Source organism: Caenorhabditis remanei, chromosome III, assembly GCF_010183535.1.
Source record: "Caenorhabditis remanei strain PX506 chromosome III, whole genome shotgun sequence".
NCBI classification, from domain to species: Eukaryota; Metazoa; Nematoda; class Chromadorea; order Rhabditida; family Rhabditidae; genus Caenorhabditis; species Caenorhabditis remanei.
Genome location: NC_071330.1, coordinates 3755524 through 3773049, shown reverse-complemented (window position 1 = coordinate 3773049; position 17526 = coordinate 3755524). Strand labels below are relative to the sequence as shown.

The 17526-nt window shown below is 38.4% G+C and overlaps 8 protein-coding genes across 8 annotated transcripts; 5 read left to right on the top strand and 3 right to left on the bottom strand.

Moving 5' to 3' along the window:
* Positions 1 to 89: 89 nt before the first annotated feature.
* GCK72_008897 (uncharacterized protein) lies at positions 90 to 2378 on the bottom strand (the record flags this gene model as incomplete). Its single annotated transcript, XM_053727107.1, has 2 exons — positions 90 to 198; positions 2248 to 2378. 2 exons carry the CDS (start codon positions 2376 to 2378, stop codon positions 90 to 92), a joined length of 240 nt encoding a protein of 79 aa, XP_053586684.1.
* A 3-nt stretch (positions 2379 to 2381) lies between these two features.
* Positions 2382 to 2739, top strand: GCK72_008896 (uncharacterized protein; the record flags this gene model as incomplete). Its single annotated transcript, XM_053727106.1, has 3 exons — positions 2382 to 2405; positions 2466 to 2612; positions 2659 to 2739. 3 exons carry the CDS (start codon positions 2382 to 2384, stop codon positions 2737 to 2739), a joined length of 252 nt encoding a protein of 83 aa, XP_053586683.1.
* A 244-nt stretch (positions 2740 to 2983) lies between these two features.
* GCK72_008895 (uncharacterized protein) lies at positions 2984 to 5793 on the bottom strand (the record flags this gene model as incomplete). The annotated part of the gene is made up of 7 exons (XM_053727105.1): positions 2984 to 3326; positions 3371 to 3608; positions 3790 to 3964; positions 4010 to 4270; positions 4323 to 4784; positions 4834 to 5391; positions 5440 to 5793. 7 exons carry the CDS (start codon positions 5791 to 5793, stop codon positions 2984 to 2986), a joined length of 2391 nt encoding a protein of 796 aa, XP_053586682.1.
* GCK72_008894 (uncharacterized protein) lies at positions 3119 to 5802 on the top strand (the record flags this gene model as incomplete). The annotated part of the gene is made up of 5 exons (XM_053727104.1): positions 3119 to 3308; positions 3377 to 3513; positions 4073 to 4291; positions 4897 to 5190; positions 5464 to 5802. 5 exons carry the CDS (start codon positions 3119 to 3121, stop codon positions 5800 to 5802), a joined length of 1179 nt encoding a protein of 392 aa, XP_053586681.1.
* Positions 5803 to 6552: 750 nt separating this feature from the next.
* Positions 6553 to 8179, top strand: GCK72_008893 (uncharacterized protein; the record flags this gene model as incomplete). Its single annotated transcript, XM_053727103.1, has 2 exons — positions 6553 to 6693; positions 7724 to 8179. 2 exons carry the CDS (start codon positions 6553 to 6555, stop codon positions 8177 to 8179), a joined length of 597 nt encoding a protein of 198 aa, XP_053586680.1.
* A 194-nt stretch (positions 8180 to 8373) lies between these two features.
* Positions 8374 to 9408, bottom strand: GCK72_008892 (uncharacterized protein; the record flags this gene model as incomplete). The annotated part of the gene is made up of 3 exons (XM_003095878.2): positions 8374 to 8482; positions 9214 to 9326; positions 9376 to 9408. 3 exons carry the CDS (start codon positions 9406 to 9408, stop codon positions 8374 to 8376), a joined length of 255 nt encoding a protein of 84 aa, XP_003095926.1.
* Positions 9409 to 11243: 1835 nt separating this feature from the next.
* GCK72_008891 (uncharacterized protein) lies at positions 11244 to 12650 on the top strand (the record flags this gene model as incomplete). The annotated part of the gene is made up of 5 exons (XM_053727102.1): positions 11244 to 11297; positions 11479 to 11597; positions 12230 to 12351; positions 12403 to 12479; positions 12531 to 12650. The coding sequence occupies 5 exons, from the start codon at positions 11244 to 11246 to the stop codon at positions 12648 to 12650; spliced, it is 492 nt and encodes a 163-aa protein (XP_053586679.1).
* Positions 12651 to 15138: 2488 nt separating this feature from the next.
* GCK72_008890 (uncharacterized protein) lies at positions 15139 to 17493 on the top strand (the record flags this gene model as incomplete). Its single annotated transcript, XM_003107631.2, has 6 exons — positions 15139 to 15158; positions 15207 to 15287; positions 15366 to 15572; positions 15692 to 15971; positions 16019 to 16290; positions 17169 to 17493. The coding sequence occupies 6 exons, from the start codon at positions 15139 to 15141 to the stop codon at positions 17491 to 17493; spliced, it is 1185 nt and encodes a 394-aa protein (XP_003107679.2).
* Positions 17494 to 17526: the final 33 nt, after the last annotated feature.

The following is a 17526-nucleotide window of genomic DNA, read 5'->3' as shown; positions in this document are numbered from 1 at the left end:
AATGTTTAAAATTTACAAGATTTTATCACATTTACAGACAAGAAAAGGAGGGAATTTGAGTAGAGATAAATAGTCGAGATAATAACTGATTACTTCGGATTCTGGGTCGATTTGATTTGAAGTGATCCAATCATTGCCATGATGTCATCCATCTCCTTTTTGTCTTTGTTCTCGTTTCCCGCTTTTTGTTTTGCGCCTCTGGAAGAAAATGATGGGTTGAGGGGGTTTCCTTTTGTGAGGAAGTGGTCTGAAGGTTATTTTTTAAAACATTTTTTTACTTTCTCATCTGCTTATCATTTTGATCTACAGGACGCAAAGCTTTTAAGAAGGTTCTAATACCATAATTGTTGTTTCCGGGACGTTTCGAAACCGGTACATTTGACAATCTTGATATTTTGAGTGGTTTTTAGGAGGAAAATGCCCAAAAAATGCACAAAAAACGGTGAAAAATCATTGAAAAACTGTAAAAATCGGAAAAAAATAGTGGCCGAGTTTTCCAAATTCGGGGTTTTCTAGGCCACCAACTTTTTTCTATAATTTTTTTCAAAATTTCGGCTGATAGTATTAAAAAACTGCTGAAATGTTCGTTTTTTCCTGAATTTTCACCGTTTTGTCTGCATTTTCCTCCCATTTTTTGTATTTCTTGTGCCATAATCATTGCCCTCATCACTCTTTTTATAATATGAACATCTTTTTTATTGCATTATTATTAGCGGCCCACCCCCTCTTACAACTGCGCCCCTCCGCAAACGAGAGAGTATCGGTGAGAGACGCAGAATTTTTTCTCGCGCGAACAAATATTTTTACCATTTTTGACCTATTTTCGCTGTTTTTAAGAACAAATTACATAAAAACTTTCGAAAAATAATGAAAATAGGTCAAAAACTGTGAAAATTATTGTTGGCGCGAGAAAAAAATCTGCGTCTCTCGCCGATACTCTCTCGTTTGCGGTGGGGCGCAGTTGTAACGAATTTGCTCGGCTAATAACTTTTTACAGATTTTCAGGGAGAAGAATAGATTTTTTCTTAGAAAACTCCAGAACCTTGAAAAATCTGAACATCTTCGCGATAAAAACACCAATTTTCAGATATTTTTCAGAATTCATGCCGAAAAATCTGGAAAACAGAAAAAAAAACACATTTTCTGTCCATCTGTCCACCCGTCCCAATGTCCAGATGTCTAGAGTTACCATAGTCGTCCGGAATCCGGAAATTCCGGAATTCCGGGTTTTTTTGACATTCCGGTTCCAGTTCCGGATTCCGGAAAATTTTCATTCCGGTTCCGGATTCCGGAAAATGAAAATTTTTATTCCTATTCCGGATTCCGGATTCCGGTTTTTTGAATTTTTTTTCCGGAATTCTGAAGTTTAAATTAAATTTTTTTTGAGTTTTAAAAACAACTGCATTACTTCTTTTTCGGTTTTGAACCTCAAAAGTAGTTTTAAACTTTATATATCATTAAAAACACTCGAAAAAATGACTTGGCCTTGCAAATTTATCGAAAATCATTCCGGATTCCGTATTCCGAAACTCAGGAATTCCGGGTTTTTTCGTCATTCCGGTTCCGGATTCCGGAAAATTAAAATTTTGATTCCGGTTCCGGATTCCGGTTTTTCGGAAAATGGCATTCCGTACAACTATGACAGTTACGTCTGTCGGTCCATCCTCGTGTCCTGTTGTCCGGATGTCCAAAATTCTAAATTTGACGAATTTGACCTGAAAAACTTGAAAAAACCTGAAAATAGATGAAAATCCTCCGAAAAAACTCGAAAAACCACGACGTTTTGATTTATTCGCCTTTATCTGTCGGTCTGCCCATCCCAATGTCCAGATGTCCACTATACAAATACCATCTCAACTTGTAAGCCCCCTCCTCCCCGAATTTCCAAAAAAAGGCGCGAAGAATCTTGTTATTTGCCGAAAAGCTCTGTAAACAATGAATCTCCTCCGTCCGAATCGTCTCGAATTCTTCTCAAAAAGAAGGAATTCTCATAGATCACCACAACAACATCTGTCTCTTTTTCTGCCAACCCTCTCCGATTCAATTAGAAATAAAAAAGGACCTCAAAAAATCGATCGTCGAACAAGTTGAAAACGAGTCGTGACTCATTTCACACGAGGTCGTTCCTCTCGTCATTTTCCTCATTTTTATCCCAAAAAATGCTCAACAATCTTGGCACCCGACTCTTCAAATCGATGACCGATAAGGCTGGCGATCTGGGTGACAAGTTTGAAGAGGAGTTCTCACGGCTTTCTTTCAATATTACCAGTGAATGATCCCTCCTTATTTCCTCCAATTTTCTTCTCGTCCTCCTTATCATTCGTTATTCTGCCTATGGAATCCGTTGTATGTTCTTCAAAGCCAGGGATTGGATCCATTCGATGGAGGAGAAACCGGCGCCACAGGTATTCTTTTCAGAATTTCTCCTGCAGGTTTATGTTGAATTTCATCAGAAGAATATCTAGGTGATTCTTCTGATGCCGACGGAGGATGGAAAGTATCGGAAGAGTTCGAAGATGTACACGGATGAGCAGACAAGACAGATGTTGGACAAGTTGAGAGATGATTCCATCGAGTTGTTCAACAATGAAACGAAGAGATCCAATAGCATTGTAAGTTCTGAAGTTTTCTCTGAAAATATTGATTCTTTTTCCCTAGGAATCACGAAGGAACCGCCCACCTAGACTATCCGAACGCGCCGCATACAAAAATTGGAAAGTTCCGGAAGAAGCAGTATAAAATCATCTATCCTATGTTAAAAGTAAATATGTAAATTAATGTTATAATAAATGTGGATATTTTTATTACGATACAATAGTTGTATGCAATCGGGGATCTACATAATTTGTTAAATAACCAATAATACTGTTAGGATCTAAAGATCCCATTTGAATAAAAACCATGGAGAGCTAAGCAATACAGAAATTGGACAAGACTGACAGGGTTAAAACTGGGACAAAAGAGCGGGTGCATTTAGATCAGCTTACAAGAAGAAAAGTTTGTCGCGAAGCTTCTCATCTGAATCTCCGTGAAGCGATTGAGCAGTCAAGAAGGCGAGTTTGTGCGCGTATTGACATGGAGCTGGCACACGAACTGTTCCTTGCCAATTGTAGTACAAATGGCACAACTTGAAGGCGAGTTGTTGGTGCTTATCGGGTCCGAGTTCCGTGTCGTCGAAGATGATGTTGTAGGAGACTGGAGTGACAGTTCCTTGGTTGACAAACTGTGGGACCAAGTAGAAGTCCATTCTCTCTGGACGAGTGACGACAGTGTCAACGACCGTCCCTGGATCGGGATTGATTGCACTGGTTCCTGTAGCTCCTTGCCTGAAAAATAGAAATAAAATCAGTATTTCAGAGTAAAAACTCACTTCAAGATACGCATATTGACGCGCTTGGTAACAATGATGAAGGCCAGCTTGATAGACTTGTGTACCTTGCCGCTGAGCTTGGCGGCACGTTCAGTCACCATGTCACAAGCATCCCGAACGAGTTTCACTTCCGTGTTCTTGATGTATGGGATTTGACCATCTCCGGCACCGTCTCTGTAGAGAATCAAACGACTTGGAAGAGTGTTGTTGTTCTCGTCGTAGTACTTTTTGAGAGCCTCTGAAAAACCAAATATAAACTCAAGAAAACATCTGAATTCAACTTATTGTCGCAACAAAAAAGTCCCGACATTTTTTCCCCTTCGGTGTTTGCGGACTCAAGCCAAAATTTGATAATTTTGGCTTGAGTCCGCAAACACCGACGAGGAAAAAATGTCGGAACTTTTTTATTTCGATAATACTTCTCACGAAATGAGTCAGATTGTTTCCAAGTTGTGTTGGATTCTCATGAGGCCTGGTTTGAGAGTAGAATTTGGTGTAGTCCCCGGTAGTTGTAGAGACACATGCTCCCACTGTCTTTCCTTTCAAAGTGGAGTCGTGGTAGAGATCGTATCCAACAATCATGGTTTCCGTCAGCTGAAAATATATTATTGATTTTTCCACTACTTTTCAGCCACTAACCGGAATGTTGACCTTCCAAAGGGCTCCACCAGTCTTGCAAATCATTTGAAGAAAGATTTTCAGAACAATGGATCCGAAGTTCCTGTTCTCTCCACCATCACTTGCTTTTCCGGCAAGAGTACGAAGATTGATGCATTGATTGGGTATTGGACACTCGACACACAGATACTTCTTCAGAGAATCGTAGCGAGTCTTGTTGTCATCGACAAGCATCACAACGAGCATGTGGACATCAGCACCAGCGACTTGCTTGACTGCACTCTTGACACCCTCCAAATATTCGTTTGGAGAAACTCCTCGTATCGGAACACACATTGGATCTCCTAATTGAACACGAAGAGTCTGAGCAAGACGACCAGCCTCCCCGATGAACTTCAACGATCCAATTGTTCATCTCTGATCCACGATAGATTCCGGCATCCTTGACTCCACGAGCCCACTCGGCGTTTTTTCCCTCATACTTCTTCATTCCGTCAGCGTGCAACGGCTCCGGCTTGAGAACTCGAGCATTGACGTTGGCAAGGTCTTCCGAGAGACGAATTCCCCAGTAGTTGAGACAAGCCTGCACGTTCTCGTTGTTGTGGAACTCGGTGATCAACTTTCTCGTTTCGGTCAAGCGTTGCTGTGGCGACATTCGAGTGTGCTGCGCGATTTCCTTCATCATACGGAAGTCTTTGCGCATCTCATCAGTCAAACCAGTTGGGAAACAAATCTCCGGAACGATGTAGTTGACTTGTGGAGGCTCTCCTGACTGCTTCGGCTTTCCTTCAGAGATCTGAAAAGAAATCGATAATAAACACACAACAAATATACTAAAAACTCACGATGATCGGCTGGTCATCAAATTGAATGTCCTTGTCGTATTGCATCTTGAAGTATCTCTTCAGAGTGATCGGTTGGCCATCCTTCTCGAATTCACTCAATGGGTTGATATTCCAATCGAGTCTTGTGAAGCGATGAAGCTTGTTGTTGTACAAGGTGATGATGGTGGACCCCCCGAACATCTCATTCATCTTCTCCTGAACTCGTTGACGATTTCCCTGACATGCTTGCATCTCCTTCTTGAGAAGGTCGTACATCGAGTCTCTGCGAACCATCTTGAAACGATTCTCGACACAGAGCATCAGCTGGTCTTCGTACATGCGGATAGCAGTCTCAAATCCTGGGAGAATACTCATGTTGTACTCTCGAACGTTTCTGGCGTCTTTTGAGTTGAAATAGTGACGGCCAAGTTGAGTCAGCTTGAGCTCATCGAAGCAACGACGAATGATGGTGTTGAAGATGTTGATTGTCTGAGCATTGTCCAGCAAGAACCGATTGGTTTGCTTGAAGATGACTCTGATCAGGTCTCCAGTGAGGGGGTGTGGTACTTCGATTTCTTGCTGAAATAAAAATCAATAATTTCGGTCGAAATTCAATTTGAAACTCACATTCTGCTGCCATTCTTCTGTCAGGTAGAGAATCATTCCATCGAAGACGTGGAATCTGCCGATTTCATCAGTCACATTTTCATGGAGCAGCATAGTCTCTCTCATATGCTTCGAATCCACTTGAGGATGAAACTCGACATGAAATTGATAGATGCTGTAGTCGGCTTTCTCCATTTCGATCGGGATAAAGTTGGCGAAGCAACGTTGAGGGCGTCCAGAAGATCCGACTTTCGGTTCTCCAGGCTGACGGACGAAAAGATCCGGTTGGATCGTACCATAGTAGTCTTGGGTTTTTCCTCCGCTGTTGTTGGATCCCGATCCTCGGCCTCTTCCGCGGCCACTTCCAGATGCCATTTTACCTGAAAATAGATAAAAACTAAAGGAAAATCGCGAGAAGATGAGAAAAATAACGATTTAAAGTGAGAAACTATGGAGAAAATGTCGAAAAACAAGAGAATTATTGAAGAGATCTGCCAGAAACTTCGAAAACTAATTATTTTCAGTGAAAAATTTTAGGCCAAACACAGAAAAAAAACCGAAAAACATGATTTTTGACTCAGATTGAACGAAAAACAGCTGAAACACGCGCAGACAGTATGCCAGAATAGTTTCAGACAAAAAAATATTAAAATATGGGAAAATCGCCGAAGAAACAGAAACAATAAAGACAAATTTCTGTTTTTCCGCGTCGAGTTAGATGTGCAGGTTGTTGGCATACTGTAAGCGTGTCGAAACCCGCCAACACGAAAAGTCCCTGCGCCTTTAAACTTGAAGAATTTTTCGATTTTTTATAATAAAATATTGAATATTGAGCAAAAAACAGGGTTTTAAATAAAAATTTCTAATGAAATATTCGAAAAATCTGAGAAAAATGCAGAAAATATACTAAAAATTCGCAAAAAAACCGGATGAAATATCAAAACACCGTCGAAGCCGAGAAAATTAGAAGAGAACTGCCAGAAAATTCAAAAATACATAATTTTCAGTAAACAATTTTAGGCCAACGACTGGAAAACGTCGGAAAAACACGATTTTTGACTCAAATTGAACGAAAAATAACCGAAAAACGAGCCGAGGGTACGCCATAATATTTTCAGACAAAAAATCTGAAATATGATAGGATTGGAAATGAAAAGGACTGTAAAAGCGAATGGGAATGAGATTGGACAGAGTATTTCGTTGATTTCGGGTTTTGCACAACAACAAGAAATATTCGTGCCAACGTTGACAGTCGATGAGTATTTGATGATTCAGGTAAAGAAAATTGGTTTTAAAAAATATAGTTTTAGGCACGGTCTTCGAAACTTCCAATTCGCAGAAAACCTGACCCAAGTCCAAAAGAGCGCAGTTGCATCACACCAAAAATTTCCAAAAAAAATTTCGCGAATTTTTGTACTGAAAACGCGGATTTTTGAAGTTTTTTCAGAGTGTGGAATTTTTTCTCGAAAAACTCTATGAAAAAGTGATAGACCGGATCAATATCTATCATTTAAACACAAAACCAGAAAAATATATTATGTCTCAGTGCTTCTGCTCCTCGCGAAGCTGTTTTTCATAAAATTAGGTTTTTCTACTGAACCAAAGAGTTTCTAGGATAATTTTCGCTCATTAAATTGTGAATAGGTGTGTCTTTGTGCCAGCAAACTTTAAAATATATGAAAAACGTGTCTGGATCATGAGATAAAGCCTATTTTGCTGAAAATCACAAAAAGAGGAGTATCAATTTCCATTCATGACTTAATTTCATGTTTTTAAGCTCAATGTGTAGCTTTTTGGACGCTCTATCCATTTTTCATCGCACATTTATGAAACAATTTTTTTAATTCGAGAACGGCTGAAAATAAGGTTTTCAGTGTTAAAAATTCGCTTCCCGCCGAATGTTCAGATCAAAAACTTTGTTCACGCGTTTTGCGTCAGTATGAGTTTGTTTGCCTAGATTGGAGGTTTCGAAGACCGTGTTAGGTTAATAATGATCAATTTGAAAGAAAACAAAGGCAGAAAATAGCGAAAAATGCAGTAAACTTGCTCGTAGAATAAAATCTGTAGTACGCAAATGTACGCAAACACCAAGCTTGCTGAAATTAGCGCGGGACTTTGAAATTAGTTTTCAGTAATTTGAACTTGAAAAATACTCATTTTCAATGCAATGATTAAAAAGTTAAGCTAATTACTCTCATAATTGCCGATAATTAACAAAATTCCGGCTAGAGTATTGATTAACTTACTGAAAATTTTGAAAAAAAATTTGCGCACAAAGTACAGTACCCCAAGAAAATTCATTCAGGCGAAACTACGAATGCAAGAGAGCCAAGCGATTCGTCGGGAGCGTGTTGACGAGATAATTGAAATGCTCGGGCTCAATAAGCGTCGAGATTCGAAAATTGGGAATCCTGGCTTAGTGAAAGGGATTTCTGGTGGTGAAGCACGTCGTCTGACGTTCGCATGTGAACTTCTCTCGAATCCATCTCTAATGTTCGCAGATGAACCAACATCTGGTTTAGACTCTTTTATGGCTGCCAGTGTTGTTCAGATTATGAGAAATTTGGCGAATTCCGGAAGAACTTTGATTGCAATCATTCATCAACCGACTGCAGATTTGTGTCCTGATTTCAGTGCTAGTCGAACAATCCGCCACGTCGCCTTCGCAGTTCCAGCATCTGGCTTGTTTGCCTTGTTGAGTGGATTATATGGAAACACTAGCAACTTTCCAGTCTACATTCGATGGATGCAATGGACCTAGATGTGATTGGTCTCTCTTCAATCGTCGTCTTCTTCTATTTGGCCGGATTCATTGCCCTTCTCGTCAGAATCAGACTCTCTCGTTGATCTCTATCAATTTCTAAGAATGTTTAAAATTTACAAGATTTTATCACATTTACAGACAAGAAAAGGAGGGAATTTGAGTAATCGATAAATAGTCGAGATAATAACTGATTACTTCGGATTCTGGGTCGACTTGATTTGAAGTGATCCAATCATTGCCATGATGTCGTCCATCTCCTTTTTGTCTTTGTTCTCGTTTCCCGCTTTTTGTTTTGCGCCTCTGAAAGAAAATGATGGGTTGAGTGGGGTTTTAATTTGGGAGGTAGTGGTCTGAAGGTTATTTTTAAAAACATTTTTTCACTTTCTCATGTGCTCATCATTTTGATCTACAGGGCGCAAAGCGTTTGAGAAGGTTCTAAAACGCTGGCTCCGGGACGTTTCGGAACCAGGCGTTTTGAAACCAAGACATTTCAAAACCGTGAGATTTTGGCACTAAACGTGACGAAAATACGAAAAAAAAAGAGGCATTTCGACGTAAAATTGAACAAACATTGTCTCATTCTTCAGTGCCTTTTCTCGTTTAGTGTCGAGATGGTTTTGAAACGTTTGGTTACAGTAACCTACCGTGATCTACATTATTACTACTGGGGATCTGTAACCGCGTACCCTTGAAGCACGGGGTCTAGAAGTGAGTACTAAAATCAACCGCGCTCCGCTGAAATCAGCAAAAATTTCGGCGCGAAATTCAAAATTGAGCTCGAAAAGACGCGCGACAGTTGAAAAACTGACATAAACCTGCTCAAAGAGAGGTCGATTAGGCTGCGTATCAAATAGCCACAACGAAGCAGCGAATTGAAAAATTAAATTTTGAATTTGGCCTCCAAGTTTAGTGGTGCGCATTTAATTTTAGTCGTCACCCCTAGACCCCTTACCTAAGTGTTGAAAAATTTTTTCGGTAGAGCGCAATTGCAAGAAGACGGAATTTGGGAACCCAAAGACACCTAAACTTACTGAGACAACGAGATGAGCATGATGACTTGTCTTGAGAGATCATCTGACATGTCGTCTGCGTTCGTAATTTGCGCGAAGATTTTGTTGATCTCGTTGATGTATTCTTGGTACGTCTGAAACGAAATATATATTTGGAAGTTTTGAGAAATCAAGTTGGCTTACCGCGAATTCTGGTACTTGTACGAAGGAGGACATTGTATGTCTGAAGAGCAGTTGGGTCTGGAAGAACAATAAAATGGGAGGAAGGAAGGAAAAATTTGAAAGAAGAAAAGGGAAAGAGGGAAGAAACATTGAAAATGAAGCAGAAAATGTGTAATGTTGATGTGTTAAAAAGTGCAGGAAATCGCGGATAGTCATGGCAACCGCGTAGAAAGTAGGTCATAAGAAATTGATCTATTGGACATGGGCAGGTCTAGAATATGGGTGGACTAGAGGATTTTTATTTTTCGAAAATTTGATCTACAATTGTTTTTTCTCAGATTTCGTTTTAGATGGGTCTAATAGTACGAATTCACTTAAAACTCGGAGAACCACATTTTTAACGGCAAGAGTCTTGCAAGCGCGCTCTACCGAAACAGAAAAAAAAGAGCGTGAGAAATGGAGAGAAGCAGAGAAAAATAGCACGGATTCCGGTAGAGCGCGGTTGCAGAAATGAGATTATTCGAATTTTAGTTAGAAAAAAGTAGAATGCGCACATGGACCCTGAAGAATAATATATGCGAACTCGCGAGCACAAAAATGGAAAATAAAACAATTTTTCGCAACGGAGCGCAATTCCATAGCCTCTGTGAGATTTATACGAAAAATATTAGCACTGCAGGCTTCTTACAACCGCGCTCTACCGAAACCGAAGAAAATTGTGTACGAAATTGAGAGACTCAGAGAAAACGAGACAATTTTCAAGGGGATGTCGGTGGAGCACAGTTGTAAGCTAAGCTAATGGAACATAGAAATACTTTTTTTCAAAATGTTCAGTATTCAATTTAAAAAAAAGGAACATGTTATCAGCTCACAGACTGAACAAAAAGTTTTATCGATAGAGCGCGCTTACAAAAAACATGTCGCTCTGATAATAAAAGTTTGAAAACAGAGAGGAGGACTTTTTTCCAATTTTTTTGAAAAGTATCCTTTGCGTATACTCATTTTGAAGCTTTCGAAATGACAAATCTCATGAATTTCTTCCTTTTTTCATAATTTATCCACACTATTTTCTAGATTAAAACTCTAACTAGTCTCAACTCGAATCGCCAATATTCAATTGTTTATCAGAGAAAAAAGTAGAAGGACACACCCATTCGGTTGCCGCAAGAAAAACGGAGATTGTCGAGTCGAAATAGAAAAAGAAAAGAGATGAGAGAGAAAAAACATTAATTGAAAACTAGAGACACGAGACGTTAGAGACAGTTGAATGTGAGGGAGGAGTGCGGGGTTCGCGATGCAAATATTGAAAACGTTACGCCAATCAGTTTTACTTCTTTTGAGACAAAATGGTTTTGAGGTCAAGGATAAAAAATTTAGTCGAGTTGAAAAATTTTATTATTTTTTCTCTTTTTTTCTTCCTAACAAGGTGAAAAATAAATACAGCACCGCTTCGAAGGTTATCAACTTTGACAGTGTTTTTCGGTTTCATTTTACTGTTTGACAAATTGTATTTTGTATAGGTTGGAAAAAGCAAAAATAGCAAATAATTCTTGTAGTTGGCCAATTTTTTGTAGGGACATTACCATGAAAGTTACAGGTAATCAAAATAATTCCTCCCTGAAATCGACTAATTTCAGTTCATATTAGCGATATTTTGAAGCTTTTCACTTTGACAGTCTGTAACTTAGATGGTAGTGTCCCTACAAAAATGATCAACTACAAAAATTAAGTGCTATTTTTGCTCTGTTCAACCCATACAAAATAGAGTTTGTCGGACAAAAAGGTGACACCAAAATACACGTCAAAATTGGTAATTTTCTACTGCAAACAGCCAAAGTTGATAACTTTTTAAGCGGTGCTGTACTTAAATTTTCAATTTTTAGGATCAAATGGCCTTCTACGATGTACAACTACAAAACTACCCAGGAATTGATGCTACACTTGTAAGACTTTTTAGCTATTAGAGAAACACAGGTGCTATAATTGCGCACCACCGAAAACCTCTTGCTATTTTCCGTATTTTTGTTAGAGCGCAGTTGTAAGAAGCTGGGAAGCAACTGCGCTCTACCGAATTCTTGAGAAATCCAATGGAGCGCAGTTACAGACTTATCAAAACTATTCCAGCCATCCGACGACATCTATCGAGAAATCATGGATATGGGTGTAAAATTGAAAGTATATTTGTATACCCTGCCCAGAGAGGAACTCCATATCCATCTTCATAATACGATGCAATTGCTGAAGTGAGTGCTCCACTTTTGAGGGGAAATTGAGAGCTTTTGAGAGTGCGGCTGGTGTCGTAAACTTTGAAATTATGTTTCCAGATTTGTGTAAATGAAAGAAACTTTCTTTTTTTGTAGTTGAAACATTTTTTGTAAGAATGATCCTTAAGTCGAACAAGGCTTACTCAATATCGTGTTTCTCCAACTGACTCTATCTTTTTCGGGTGAGCTTCAACAGAAAAGCGTTCAACTACCAAAATGAAAATCAGGACTTCCTCAAAATTTCAAGAACATTGATCAATTACTAATAATGTGACGCTCTCTTGAAGTTAACAGTGATAAAAATAGTTTTACATTAAAGATCCTGAATATAACTTGGGTATGAACTCCCGTACAAGAAAGTGGTCAACTAGAAAAATAAAGCTCGAGACTTGTTTAATAAGTACAATTAACATTAACATACAGCTATATTGAAACTGCTTTTAACTTTTTTAGTAACATCCTTAGAAATATTTTTTTATTTCGTAAAAGCGGATATCTATACTTCACCTACACGACTATCTTCGAGCCCTGAAAGTTACATTCACCGAATTCTCAACAGATCATAATACCACTTACTGCCCTTACCTTCAAATATTTCTTCGTTTTTCTAGAAAATGGAAAAACTCATCAGCTATAGAGAAAATCACGGATGTCAGAGGATTAATTGACGCCGAGATAAATCAACGAATTATAAGAGCATATGACACTGTTGAAGAAATTTACAAACAATTATGTGAGTCCTGCTAAAAGCTATACTATGTGCACTGAACATGGTTTGTTACAGGTGTGCCAATGACGTTAGAAGAGTCTCTCGACTACTTGGAAAACCAACTAGCCTTTGATCCGCCATTAGAATTTCAGGTGAATCGGTTTTCCAATTACATACACGTATCATTTATCTTCTTGTTTCAGACCACAGAGGAAGTAGTAAACTATATCGAACAGCTTAAATTACAACTGGATTACAACTTTGACAACACCTTGGAAGAGCAGCAACAATTGATGAGATTATTTCACGCGGCTACTTTGTAAGTTGTGGATTTTTGTAAACATTGAACTTTTTTTTCAGTTACCGCATAAATCTTGAGTTAGAAGAATGTCAAGCGAGAGGAGTGTTTACACCTAATCTCGATTGGTTCAAGCATCAATTTGTGAATGTGGCAAATCGAGTTGCCAACATTAAATATGTTTTTGAGCTGTGTATGCATTGGGTTATATAGAATACGTAAAATAAATTATTTTAAGTCCATTCGCTCCAGTGAGACTTCGAAATTCGTGGAGTTTAGAACTGTGATTCATCGAAATCTTTATGAGAAAAAAATGTATTTTTCGTGAACGTGTTTCATTTAATTTCGGTAGAGCGCTGTTGCAAAACCTTCATGTGCTATTAAAAGAAATAATATTTTTATTGTCAGATGAATTTCAGACCTTCAACTCCAAAATTGAAACGTTTTCTCATTCTAGACGAGTATAGAGTTTATATCTTTGTGAAAAGAGCCCGTATAAAAAGTTGTAAATCACAAAAATGCAGATCTAAACTTGCTGTGACGATCTTTTCAAAGTCATCCGTTCTAAATTTTGGTGAAAGCATACAGATTGGCTTGTAACTCTCTAGAAGACTAAGCTATTTATTCACGAAATTTTTTCTCAGTTCTGATAGAGCGTGGTTGCAAGAACCGTCATGCGCTAATACGAAAATAACCAGTGGGGGTGAGACCCAACATATGTCGACTTTAAGCCTGTGGCCTAGAAAAATCATACAACATTCAGAAAACTTAGGTCACGCGTCACGATTAAATTTTTTTGAGCCGTTTTGACTTCCCAAATCTAAAAATTTGGTTTTCCATCTGTTTGGGTGAAACCCAACAAAGTAATGGCGACTTGAAGCGGCCCATACTCCCAGGGGGCATTGAGACAGGGGGCATCGTGCTCATAGGGGCATTCACTCAGAGGGGTCACTAAATCTTAGGGGGCATTTCACTGATACTCTTAGGGGTCATTTCTCATATTCTCATAGGGGACATTGACCCTCATTCTCAGAGGGGTCATGGAAATTCTCAGAGGGGGCATCAATATTTTCAGAAGAGGCATCAGTTTTCTCAGAAGTGTCATCAGAAAAATTGCTATAAAAGTGTTTTGAGAAATTTGGCAGAAACTCAATGACAACAAAGACTCATCGACTTCACATTTGTTTCAGCCCAATGATGTGAGGCTAGATATTAGAGATTCTGAAATGCCACCAAAAATCATTCACAACATTCCCCATCTTTCTAATATGTTAGAAATGCCGCCAGCTTTTAATCTATGAAAAGTATTTCGAAATGCTCTACAGGTCACAAATAAATGATATCTAGTGTCATTTTGAATACAGTTAAAAAAAGCATGTGAAACTTGAAGTTTTTAGTTAGATAAACAATTAAAATATTGAGACAATTAGTGAGGCTGTGGCACATGCTCAAAGCTGACTGCTTTTCAACTAAAAACTGCGAGTATCGCGTTCTTTTTGGAGAGTACTGTAGATATAGTCAATGAGAGATTGTCAATGAGTATTGTAGTCCTTGAGAAAAATGTAGTCATTGCGACGTGTATTCAATGATTTTTTGCCGATAAATTACACAATGATTAAATAGATGTTTTTTGAAAAAGTTACTAATGACACTGATTATTTCAATACATCTTCTACGAAAAGATTATCCAAATAGAAGCTTTCTGACAAACGAACAAAAATTTTATACGAGAAAGAAATAGCAAAAGAGCCTTTGATATTGGGGTTGTAAATTATTGAGAGAATCTTTTCGAAGGAAAACTTTTTGGAGGAAAATAACATTTAATCAAAATTTCTCAAAGCCCGCGAAATCAAGTTTATCTGGCCATCCAATCATCGAAAACTAACCGTATTCAACTTTCATAGTAATTTTTCTGATTCCACTTCTGAGAAAACTGATGCATCTTCTGAAAATATTGATGCCCCCTCTGAGAATTTCCATGACCCCTCTGAGAATGAGGGTCAATGTCCCCTATGAGAATATGAGAAATGACCCCTAAGAGTATCAGTGAAATGCCCCCTAAGATTTAGTGACCCCTCTGAGTGAATGCCCCTATGAGCACGATGCCCCCTGCCCCAATGCCCCCTGGGAGTATGGGCCACTTGAAGCCTGTGGCCTAGAAACCCAAACTTTCGAAAAACTCGGCCACCGGTCATGATTTTACTCTTTTGAACCGTCTTGGCATCCTGAATTAAAATATCCTACTCAGTCAAACCTCAGATCTTAAATAAAACGTGGAAGGGGTTTTAGAAAAGCTGTGATGACCAAGAAACGTATTCTAAGAGGCATAGAACCCACCTCTAATCTTTCTTATTAATTAGATAGTGGCCAATTACGTGCTCTCAGTATCCCAGGTCATAGGAGGTTTCCTCCTGAGCAAACAAAAGGCCATCAGGGTACCGTCTTATTGATTTTCCTTCGCCTCTTTTCGTTTGAACAATTGTGGTCCACGTCTCAATTCATATCCCAAAAAAATGGAAATTCAGAGAGAACTGTAAGTTTTAAAGACAGTTTTTTAGTATTCTGAATTCAATTTTTGCAGAAAATACCAGTGTTTTTCTCTACTTCACTTGCCATCCGTTGCCATGAGGCACGTTTTACAATGCATGGATTCTACGGATTTGTAAGTGTTTCAAAATCTTTATTATCCAAAAGATTCACATTTAAAAATCTCTTCTTTCTGATAAGAATTAATTTTCAGGTTGAGAACCGCGTTCGTTTCCAAACGAATGGGACGTTACACGAAACTAGCGAACGGTAGAATCAAACTAATTAAAATTGAGTTCACAAACAATCGATCGACTATCAATTTGCTTGATTTTGGATGTTTAGTCGAGTGTTATAAAGATAAAGACATTATGCGTGAAAAGAAAAACGAGAACGATAGAAATTATTCTTTGATGCCATGGTAAGCTTTTATTTTTACAATTTTTCGAATCGATATCAGTATAGAAAAAACCATTAAGTGGTTTTTTTCAATCAAACTAAAACTTTATTGAAACTGTTTTGAAGTTCAATTATTTCCAGGATAAACATTCGAAATGGTTCAATTCTGGAAAACACTGCTAAGCTATCTTACGTAATTCGAAACACATTTGAATGCAGCAATATTGATTTAGTTATTGCTGAAGACGTTCTACCGAAGAAAACAGAAGAAATATTAGAAATGTTCCAACAGTATCGAGAACTGACTTATAAACCCAGAAGCATCACCACAACTGCTTTAAATAAAATCATGGATTCTGCAAACCTTCAACACTTCCTGAACATAGCGGCTGAAATTCCAAAGGATTTTAATCACAAAAATGTAATCCCTACCAAAAATTTTTTATCTTAAATGAAAAATTATTCCAGAAATTTAAATTCGACAACGCCCAGTATCAAGATGCAACTTGGATTAAACTCGAGGACATTTTGAATATGGAGAATGTGCGTGGAGTCCAGTTAGTCAGAAACAACTTCACTCAAAGTCAGGTCAACACATTGCTTAAACGCTGGTTGGCGAATGACATTGACATGTTTTATTGGTTTATATTGGAACTAAATGATGGAATTGAAATCACTGAAGTTCTCGATGAACTACTGACGTTCAAGTTTAGAAGAGAGGCGATGACAATAGACTTCACGTGAGTTTGGAGAAATGGCTGGGGATATTGGATCTTATGGTTTTAATGTTCTGATTTACCCGTTTTTCAAAATATTTTCTTCATGATAGTTTGGTATATTTCTCAAAAGATTGACTGAACTTTTCAGCCAGATTCCGCTTGCGATTTTAAACTCAAATTTGAAAAGAAGCCCTCCCCTCCAAAAGACGGGCCTAAACGAGCCGGGCTGAAAGTTTTGAAAAAATCCCACCTGGCCTTTGACAAGCATAGTCCCAACCAGAGCTGCGCGGAATTCCTTCCTTCGACTTCCTTCTTCCTTCTTCCGTTGAAATTTTTTGCCACTTCCGACTTCCGTGTAAAAAGTTGACAAAAATTTTGTAATTTTCGACGGAATTTCAGCGGAATTTTGGTGGTTTTTAATGGAATTTTGTATTCAAAACAACGCCAAAATTCGCTTTCAGAGATGATTAGAAAAAATTTTCCTCAAATTTGTCATTTTCAAAATTAACTTCCGACTACCGGGCTTTTTTCACTTCCTTCTTCCTTCTTCCGACTTCCCCTTTCAAAAATTTTACTTCTACACAGCTCTGATACCCAAGCACGGCCTCAGGCAGAGGCCCTCTCAAAGTACTGTGCGCAGTGCATTGAGAGGGCCTGCCATGGAGGCCGTGCCCAAGTTTCTGGTTCTGAATTTCCAAAAGATTTTTTCATATAGAGCTACTGACTGTAAGCTCTGCGCTTCTAAACTGTATTCCGGGTTTTGGATTTCGGATTCTAACTTTTTCTGTGTCATCCCAAATTTCGTACTTTGTACAAGTTTGCTTAACATAGAAGTGTCATAGGTCGATTAGAGATTTATATAAACAAACTAGCAGCTGAAAAACTGTGTGTGATTTCAGACTGGCAAAAACCACTTCAAGCTTCCGGGAAAGACAAATTCTAGTCATATGTCGATTAGAAAGATACATGGTTCTGACAGGGTGGAGAACCGATAAAGTGATCACTGACTGTGGGGAAGATATTTACGAAAGGGATGATATTTACGATAATGCGTACAATATTCTAAAATTATTGAAAAGAAAACAAGAAATTGACACTGAATTGGAGAAAAACGATCTGGAGTTGGCAACGAGAAGACGTTTGGTGGAAGACGTGAAGAAATTGGTGGCCGAGTTGGAAGAGATGCATGTGATATTTGAAAATGGGCAGGCTTTTGTTATCTGAATTTTTTGTTTCTGAATTTCATTTTAATAAAAT